The sequence below is a fragment of the Raphanus sativus genome, chromosome 6 (assembly GCF_000801105.2).
Source record: "Raphanus sativus cultivar WK10039 chromosome 6, ASM80110v3, whole genome shotgun sequence".
NCBI lineage: Eukaryota > Viridiplantae > Streptophyta > Magnoliopsida > Brassicales > Brassicaceae > Raphanus > Raphanus sativus.
The window spans coordinates 12843452-12853277 of NC_079516.1; the positions used below are offsets into that span (position 1 = coordinate 12843452).

Here is a 9826-nt window from a genome sequence, read left to right on the forward strand (position 1 = left end):
AAAAATTTTAACTGATTTTTATTCTATAAACGGAAATCAAATTATCCTGTAAAATCGTAAAATCATGTATTTCCGATAAAACCACAATATCGAATTTTCCGCAAAAACCGTAAAAATCAAGTTTTTTCGTCAAAACCATAATCGAGTTTTTTTACCAAAACTCAAAATCAAATTTTCCCGTCAAAACCGTAAAAATCGAATTTCCCGCCAAAACGTAAAATCGAATTTTTCCGTCAAAACTAGAAAATCCAGTTTTTTCGCCAAAAACTGTAACTGATTTGCAATGCACCATTTAGACCAATAGTTAGAACATCGCTCGTATACAAACTATTTTTTCTTTTTCTGTGCTTGGGGTAGTGACGCGGCAAATGAGGTATACAAACTCTTGGTCACAAGATGTCGTCCAAGTAAATCGTAATTTAATGTCAAAACACTTAGCGCAGTACTTTTCAGTTTGGTTATATCCTCCCAATTTCGTATTAGTAGCGAAAAAATGAATTAAAATTATCATCACAATATTCTTCTTATTTTATTTTGTTTAATATCATATTTTCTTAATTATTTACTTATCAAAGATTATATTTCATTTTAAATCAACATTACTTCATGCAGAAAAAGTCAGATACTTATGTAGCGAACTACTGGATTCATGCATTTTGTATTCAGAAAATCTATTTGATAAACTAAATAACCGTCTTTTACTATTTATCTGATAATAAAATTACAAGCAATATCGGAATATATATTTATAAAAATATAGGAATATTAGTTTCTGTCTGTCCTTTTAATTTGTCTTCTTTCGGTGCCACTTCTTTATCTCACCATAAAGCATTTATCAGAACCACACGGTCTTGAATGTATAAAGTGAAATATATTCATATACATACATGAACTTGATATAACATATCTATGTATAATTGCCAAAAATCCGCCGATCCTCCGTAAAAATAAAGTGTACTCGAAAATGATTTAGAGCTCAATGTTTAACAAAATACTTAGAACATATTCATCATAGTTTTGTTTTCATAATCTGAAGCAAATTTCTAGGGATGTATCTTTTATTTCGTGTTTCAAAATATATTACATTTATTTAGATTTTTTTAATAAGCATAAGCAAACGTCAAAACAAATATTTGGCTTCAATTGGTAGCATTGTTTAATTGTGGAATCAAGAAAAAAAAAATTAAGCTGCAGAAAAATAATTAAGTTGTGAATTTTTTTGAAATCTGCTGAATAAAAAATTATGGAATGATTTTCTAAACAGTTGGATAAATTTTATGGAATGGCGGAATATAAATGATTTAAAAATAATATTAAAATTTAGTACATTATTTAACATACAAAAAATAATAACTATGAGTCTGTACTAGTCGATGACAAAAATAATAATAACTATAACTAAATATTATTACAATAAAATACCAATTAAATTTAATCCAAAGTTTTATTTTATCTTAATTATTTATCTCATTCTAAATACATTAATAATAATATAGTAAGATATACATTAAAGTGAAATTATAGATTAATATTATTTATTCCTTAATTATTTATAATTAACTAATATTTAGTTAAATTTTTAAAATTATTTTCATATAATTAAACCATATGAAAAAGTTGATTCTACAAATAATCTACTAAAACTTCACTTTTTAACTTAATGAGAATTCTTTTGTATTTTTCTCAGCGAACACGCAAAATCTGCATTTTTACGTTCTATGTTCTATTCCACAATTTTTTTTTATTGGTAGTTTTTTTTTTGCGTTTTCGCGTTGTTAAAGTCTCTCCATTGTACTACTCTATTTTCTACTTTAAAATGGAGTAACTCCAAAATGGAGTAGTGTTTTGCTCCAATGTACTACTCTATTTTCTACTCTAAAATTGAATATTTTCAATATTTTATGTTTTATATTTATTTAAAGTTAGTAATATCATCTTTCATTTATACTATTTGCAAAACAGTCCATTTTCACTTTGTAACATTTCTATTAAATACAATATTAACCACAATTAAATTTTATTATATAATTAAAATTACTCAACAATGTTTAAAAAGGAAACATTTAATACACTAAAAATTAAATTACATTGTTTAAAACACAATAATACATCAACTTAAATTATTCATTAGAATTATTATAATTATTCACTACAGATTTTTATGTTTTATATTATATATTTTGTTGCGTAAAATATTTCATTAGATGACTATTTATATAACTAATAAATATTAACAGTAAATTTTATAATATATATATTAAAATAAAATTATTATACTTATTTATAATAATATTTTATTAAAAACGAAAATATTTAAATGTGAAAGATTATTTTATAAATAAAAAAGTTTAACTCTATTTTAGAATAATAAGTTGGTTTACTCCATAGTTAGAGTAATCATGTTTATTATTCTATTTTGGAATGAATTTTGAAATGCAATTAAAAATAATTTTACTGTAAAATGGAGTTTGGAATGGGTTTGAAGATGTTCTTAGACGTCCGCCACTCCAAGCCAGTTTGAAACCGTGTATAGTAAGCGGGAGAGAGAGATGGAAGAAGGAGGCTGACTTTGGAGAGAAGAGAGTAAATGCATTTTGCTGTCCATGTTGACTCTTCGAAAGCAAAGCCAAAGCCAGCCCCTTCATTACTGTTGGCTTTATTCCATTAATTTATTAATTACTTACTAATTGACTCATCTTTTCGCCTCTCTCTCATCTTAGTCATTTTTTCTATAAATATAACCAACATCTCTCTCCACTTCTTCAGACAAAATCAAACCTATTTGGACTTTCCTTGTCTTAATCCTCAAAATTTCTTAAAGATTTATAGGAAAAACCTCAAAGATTACGGATTAGTTCTATAATCTTATCAAAATCCTTATTAAAAAGTCGAATTTCTTGCCCTAAACTTTACATCTTCACATTGAAAGACGCAAAATGGGAAGACCACCTTGTTGTGAAAAGACTGGAGTGAAGAAAGGGCCATGGACACCAGAGGAAGACATCATCTTAGTTTCTTACATCCAAGAACACGGTCCTGGAAACTGGAGATCTGTCCCCACTAACACAGGTTTGTCTTTGTACTTTCTTGATAACAAACTAGCTTGTTAAATTAAACTTTTAATCTTTACTTTTAGTTAAACTTTTTCCTGGTTGGTATGATCATTAATATGAGTGAAGTAAGTAGCCTCGTTATTTCGTCGACTCTCTTGTCCACACATCTCTAATTACCATTTTATCCATTGTCCTTGAGTTATTTGGGTTAATCTTTGTTAATTTGGTGTTTTAGGTCTGAGGAGATGTAGCAAGAGCTGCAGATTGAGATGGACTAATTATCTTCGACCCGGTATTAAACGTGGTAATTTCACTGATCATGAAGAAAAGATGATTGTTCATCTCCAAGCCCTTTTAGGCAACAGGTATAGATACATGCAAATGATCTTTATTTTGTCAAAGAATACCTTTCTTTTGCATATATATATGTACATAATAAGATCTAAATATATTTTTTTCTTTGCGTTTAGATGGGCAGCCATTGCATCATACCTTCCAGAAAGGACAGACAATGATATAAAGAACTATTGGAACACTCACTTGAAGAAGAAGCTCAAGAAGATCAATGAATCTGGTGAAGAAGATAATGATGTCTTCTCTTCATCAAAGACTATTTCACAAAAGCAACATCAAAGCTCAAACAAAGGTCAATGGGAGAGAAGACTTCAGACTGATATCAACATGGCAAAGCAAGCTCTTTCTGAGGCTTTGTCTTTAGACAAAAAGCCATCATCAACACTTTCTCCATCATCATCATCACCAGTAATAATACCACAAAACATCACTAGCTTCTCATCAGTTTTACTTGAAAGTTGTCATGATCCATCCTCTTTTTCTTCCTCTACCTCAACAATTACCACCACTACTAATCTATACCCATCAGGCGTATATGCGTCAAGTGCTGAGAACATCGCTCGGTTGCTTCAAGATTTCATGAAAGACACACCAAAACCACTAACTTTGACATCCTCATCACCGGTTTCAGAGACCGGACCACTTGCTTCAGCAGCTTCCGAAGAAGGTGGAGAAGGCTTTGAACAATCTTTCTTTAGCTTCAATTCCATGGAAGAAACTCAAAATCTGACTCATGAGACAAACTTCTTCCATGACCAAGAGAGCAAACCGGCAATAACAATGGACCATGATTTTGGTTTGATTTCACAGGGATCTCTATCTTTGTTGGAGAAATGGCTATTTGACGAAAACATGGTCGGTATGTCGTTAGAAGGACAAGAAGCGATTTTCTAGAACTAAATCAGGTGGATTATTTTCTAAAATCGAGGGCTTAATTAGTTAAGAGTTATAACAAGTAATACAGAGTTATAACCTATAATATATGTGCTTATTATTGCATTAGGGTTTTAGAGTCTTTAGTAGCTTTTTAGCTCTACAATACTCTTTTTCCCTTTTGGTGATGTAATCTATTTTTCTTATAATTTGTATGTTTCGGAAAGGGTGTATCATCTTTTTTTAAGTATGTGTAATGTGTTTGTACTCTGTGTCTCATCTGGCCATATGAGTTATATACAAATGTCTTTTTCAACTGAAAATTGAAAAACCATCTATTTTGTGCAAGAAAATACATCTATAAGACTCAATTTCTATCTTCAAAGTGAGATTATGTTTTCGAACCATAAATATATATATGAAATTGTGTGTTTGCCAGTTTGATGAGCTGTTAAAAAAGGAGTTTTGTGAGGTTGATTTATCTGGATTAAGTATCACTATATAATAATAAAAAACTAATTAAAAGAATAAAAACATATTATCAATTTTGTCCTTTCAAATCAATCATAATCTCTGAGGACAAAATTTCATTAAATGGAAACAGAAAGAGTCCACCTACTGGAGTTATTCAATCATAATTTATTCATTTAATTATTTTTATTACGTATTATCCTTGTAATATTGTCTTGACGACTAAAGATGTGATAATGTTGATTTGCAACTGACATAAATATTACTCCCTCTGTTTTTTAAAGATACATATTCTAGACTTTTCACATATATTAAAAAATCACATTAAAAATGTATTGATTTTTGTGAATAACAATTTTCTATAACCTTTAACCAATAAAAATCCAATAAACACAATTAATTTTTTTGAAGTTAACAGATTTTCATTAAATTATACATTGAAAAAGTAGAAAATATATTTTTTTAAAACAAATTTTTTTCTAGAACATAAATCTTAAAAAAACAGAGGGAGTATTCATTTCACGTAAAATAGGTGAGGTTTCAAAAATGATTCTTATTAGGTTTTGTATTAAATAAACTGTAAAATAATTGATAAAATATCACAAATTCAAGCTGGAAACATTTATAAAGACTTAAGAAATATTGGAGAGGTTTTAAATAGGCGAGGTTTCAAAAATAATTATTTTTAGGTTTTATATTAAATAAACGTAAAATATTTGATAAAAATATCACAAATTTGAGCTGGAAACATTAATAAAGACAAGAAATATTAGAGAGGTTTTTTTTGAGAAAGGGCATGGAATATTAGAGAGGTATGAAGATTTGATAAACGTTTTTTATTTCTCTTTTAAATAACAGTATGACTAAAAGTTTGGGAAATAAACAAAAAGGCACATTGGGATATTTTTATGTTTAAATATATAGTCAAGCAACCAAAGCATTTTTTATAAATAATTTAGATTATACTAAACTGTTAATGACATGATTGTGTTACTATACAGTTATAAACTTTGTAATCCATACAAATACACTATGCGTACAATAACTATAGGAGGCAAAATCTGGCGGTGGAACGTGGAAGGAACATTGGAAAAATACGAATAAAACACCAAATATGTTAAAAAGAAGAGAAAATAGTATTAAATGCTAACATGTGAAGGGCTTGACTTGCGCCTGTGAAACACAGTGAGCAAGCTGGTTCTGACTTGTGAACAGTGTTCTTTTGCCACCGAAGACTCGCTTTCGATTATAATTAATTTCAGACTCTCTCCACTTTAAAGTTGAAACATAATCGTTGACTTCTTTGTCTTACTAATCTTGGACGTTGACTCGGTTGATTAAGACCGGACTAGTTGTTCAATCACCCTTTTGGTAGTATAAATCAAAAAGCTTTGGATAAAAGCTGGAGTTTATCCAGGATATGGGTAGATTTGAGGTTGGCTGCAGTGTCTAATAACTTGCTTGCATGTGGCGTTTGACTCTTTCTCCTCTCATGGGATCGACATGGTAACTTGGTAAGTGGACCCCGTAATAGAAGTAGACTTTTAAAAACCGCTCCATCATATTGGGCCTAATAAAGGGCCCACTCAGATGATATCAAGACAAGATGGGGATATGGGCATCGCCGCATGGCCCATCATTATTATATTTAATACTAGTTATAATATTTGTTAAATGTATGTATTTGAATAAAACTCATTACATTTATTAAAAAAGTCAAAAATGTTCGTTTCTACACAAGGTGGTCTTGATTTCCAATTCCGCAAAAGAAAATTTATTAAATAATTATGAAACTGACGGACTAATAATTTAATATACAATCTTCAAGTATGTGCAAGTAAAACCGGTCAAACATATATCTTCATAAAATTGTTTGGATAGTACAATTAGACATAAATATTCATAAGAAGTATGTAAAACTATCAGTTATAGAGCCTTTCATCAATACAAATCAAAGTTAAAAGGAAAAAAATAGTGAAAAAAACGTGTAGTGACTATACTAATATTTACTACAAATATTCAGAGTGTTTATGCAAACATCAAACATTCACTGAAAGCAACATGGCTGGATAAAATGTAATAGTGACTGCATCGATCATACGCATCACAAACAAAAATAGATTTTCATGGAGGATCAAGGGATGAATTATACTTCATAATTATAAGAGAGGCTCTTATCAAAGGAGAATTAAATCTAGACTAAGTTACGTCATACATATAATATAAGCTAAAACACACACACGCAACAATATATTAATGTATAAACAACAACCTAAGGTACGTATTACATCTTCTATACATCTTCTATACGTTGGTAAAGCAGAAAAGCCTAGCTCTACTTAATGGGATGCTTATAGAGATTATAACCATATAGATGGCTATTGTATATATGCCTGTAATTTTCATAATAATATCAAGAAATACTAAGAAAGAAATTAAAAGCATATACATACAATTATTGGTGTGAACAATCTTTTATTTTCTCGTCTGTAATAACATAGACACAAAAACTTTCTGTATTTTATTTTTAATCTCAGTTTCTTCAAGAATATAATCATCATTACTGTGAAGATTCAGGTTGGTGTTGTTGTGGACTCGGTACCAGCTCAGGTGCTACAGCATAGTGCAACCCTCCTCTGTGTTGGACTCCACCTCCACCACCGCTGTGTAACATAAACGCAACTTCTGCAGCGGCCAAAGCGGCTGCTTCCTGATCATATTCACAAACAACAAAACATAAGCTTTTTAGACTTAAGTGTGTGTGCGTGTGTTATTTTTACCTGTCGTTGTCTACGGCGTTGTAATATACTGATGGTCCAAGCCATGATGTAACAGGGAAGGAGAAAACCAGCAGCACGTAGCATGAAAAGCTGTAGAGACAAAAGCATAAGCGTTATGACAAGAGACGATGCAAAGGACAGTGAGTAAGAGATGTTGCTTACAAAGAAGAAAGCTGATGGATCATCATCTTCTTGGTCGTCCGAGTTGTTGTTTGAAAGGTTCATAGCGTGTTGTAACAACAAAAGTGCCATTAACTGTCACATTTTAAACTCTCAGTAAGTTTCCATTTTCTAACAAAAAAAATGTTATAAAACAGAACATAAACGTTGGGCTTACGATAAGAGCAGCGGAGCGAAGAAACGCAGCTCCACTAGAGTTGGTATCAGCGTACTCATCAGAGTCCGCATCAAAGAAGTGGCGTTCAGCAGCCGCCATTGCCAAAATGCGCGGGTCGTTCAGGTATAAGGACACACCATTAGCCCAATCTTCACTGCATAGCACAAATGTTTTCTTGGATTGAAATGTAACTTTGCTATATGAAAGCACAAGTGACATGGATTAAGAAAACGTTACCCAATATCAATAACGGTATCATCAGGAGGAGGAGGAGGCGGTGGAGCTGTGTAGCCAGGTTGATGAGACTATTGTTAATCATCATCAAGGCACAATATATAAAACAAGATCTTAGTAATTGCAATGAAAATGATTATAAATGTAAATGACTATATACAGTGTTCTAAGAATCGGTCTAGACGCCCATATAATCAGTAATCTGATATAAAACGTCTAGCGATTTCTTGCACACTAATTATATATATATACCTTGTGGCATATTTCACAGATGGTATCGCCTTTCTCATTACACCAACGCTGAACACACTTCCTATGAGCATACTAGACGACACAATAGAAAAAAAAACAACAACTCAGTTTTCAGGGAGAATATACAGACAAAAAAAAACAGAAGAAGACTTGACCTTCAAGCTGCCGCTGCAAGAACACGGAGACTCGAGGTTCTTAACAGAATCCTCCTCTTGGCAAATACGGCATTCAACTGATTGTTGGATAAGCGGCTCCTCCTCTTCATCGCTTTCTTCCTTATCATCTACAAGTTTAGTAGTGGTTGTGTCTGTTGGGTAAGCTTCAATAGCTTGGAGCCTAAGTTTCCATTAAACAAGTCGGTTTAGGAAATAGGCAAATTAACATTCCTCATTGTATTAGAAGATATCTAATTACTATAGGAAAAAAGGAAATATGAGTTATCTATTTGCTATATAAACACGTCTCTTGAGTTGTGAGAGATGTGGTAGAATAGAGATTCAAGGTGTTTAGTTTTGACATATTTTCTAAACACATAATAAAGAGAGTTATTCTTTATACAGAGTTTCTGTTCGTGTTCAAGCTAAGATCCGAGCTTACACACATCTCGTTTTTGCGAATTTATTTGGTATCAGAGCCTGGTTTAATCGACGACAAAAGAAGCACGAGACATGGGAGATCCAAAGCCTCCAACGAAGTCTAAAGAGCTCACGCTATCGTCGGTTAAATGTCTGATGTTAACAGCATCAAACTATACCGTATGGTCAATGACGATGAAGATGATCTTACGAGTTCATGAGGTATGGGAAGCAATAGATCCTGGAACAACTGATGCAAAGAAGAACGACATCGCAACTGTCGTATTGTTTCATGCCATACCTGAGAATCTAATACTACAAGTCGGTAATTTAGATTCTCCCAAAGCCATATGGGATGCAATCAAGGTGAGAAATCTTGGTGCAGACCGAGTTCGCGAAGCAAGGCTTCAAACTCTGATGACAGAATTCAATCGTATGAGCATGACGGAATCAGAATCTGTTGATACGATCGCAGGTTTTTTTCATAAGTTTTTTTCTCTCTAAAGTTTTGTACCAACTTCGTTATTGTTAGGTTTTGGATAATATATTTTTTTACCAAAGATTCTGGAATATATAAAAATATATTATCCACCAAATAGTTTAAAACCAATTATTTATAGAAATTCAAGATTGAGGTGTTTCATCAAAGAATTATTCATGCAAATCAAAAAGTTTATTAATAAATAGAATTTTTTTTGTTATTTGAATATCTAAATGCTTAAATGATTTCTAAGAAAATTTCAATCAATAAGAGAACTCTACTGTATATAAATTTATTTATACTACATATTTTAAAATATTAAAATATTTTTCATTATAATATATATTTTAAAATATTTATTTAAAAGAAAATATAGAAGCAAGTTGGAAATGTTTATGAACTTCTACATTACAAAA

At 31.1% G+C, this 9826-nt stretch overlaps 2 protein-coding genes across 2 annotated transcripts; one reads left to right on the forward strand and one right to left on the reverse strand.

Annotated features, from left to right (window-relative positions):
• The first annotated feature begins 2743 nt into the window (after nucleotides 1-2743).
• LOC108807179 (transcription factor MYB96) lies at nucleotides 2744-4596 on the forward strand. The gene is made up of 3 exons (XM_018579437.2): nucleotides 2744-3069; nucleotides 3289-3418; nucleotides 3524-4596. The coding sequence occupies exons 1-3, from the start codon at nucleotides 2937-2939 to the stop codon at nucleotides 4299-4301; spliced, it is 1041 nt and encodes a 346-aa protein (XP_018434939.2). The 5' UTR covers nucleotides 2744-2936; the 3' UTR covers nucleotides 4302-4596.
• Nucleotides 4597-7231: 2635 nt separating this feature from the next.
• On the reverse strand, nucleotides 7232-8873 carry LOC108838159 (uncharacterized). The gene is made up of 8 exons (XM_018611126.2): nucleotides 8815-8873; nucleotides 8510-8690; nucleotides 8355-8426; nucleotides 8106-8173; nucleotides 7869-8022; nucleotides 7694-7786; nucleotides 7532-7621; nucleotides 7232-7461 (listed from the first exon to the last, which is right to left on the reverse strand). Exons 1-8 carry the CDS (start codon nucleotides 8871-8873, stop codon nucleotides 7312-7314), a joined length of 867 nt encoding a protein of 288 aa, XP_018466628.1. The 3' UTR covers nucleotides 7232-7311.
• Between the last annotated feature and the right edge of the window lie 953 nt (nucleotides 8874-9826).

Bases quoted from the DNA above. Each gene is read 5' to 3' on its own strand.
- LOC108807179 (XM_018579437.2), top strand. From the start codon at position 2,937: ATGGGAAGACCACCTTGTTGTGAAAAGACTGGAGTGAAGAAAGGGCCA. The intron at 3,070-3,288 runs GTTTGTCTTTGT...TTGGTGTTTTAG, and splicing joins ATCTGTCCCCACTAACACAG to GTCTGAGGAGATGTAGCAAG. The intron at 3,419-3,523 runs GTATAGATACAT...CTTTGCGTTTAG, and splicing joins CAAGCCCTTTTAGGCAACAG to ATGGGCAGCCATTGCATCAT.
- LOC108838159 (XM_018611126.2), bottom strand. From the start codon at position 8,873: ATGTCAAAACTAAACACCTTGAATCTCTATTCTACCACATCTCTCACA. The intron at 8,427-8,509 runs GTCAAGTCTTCT...TGTGTCGTCTAG, and splicing joins CTTGCAGCGGCAGCTTGAAG to TATGCTCATAGGAAGTGTGT. The intron at 8,023-8,105 runs GTAACGTTTTCT...TGTGCTATGCAG, and splicing joins GATACCGTTATTGATATTGG to TGAAGATTGGGCTAATGGTG.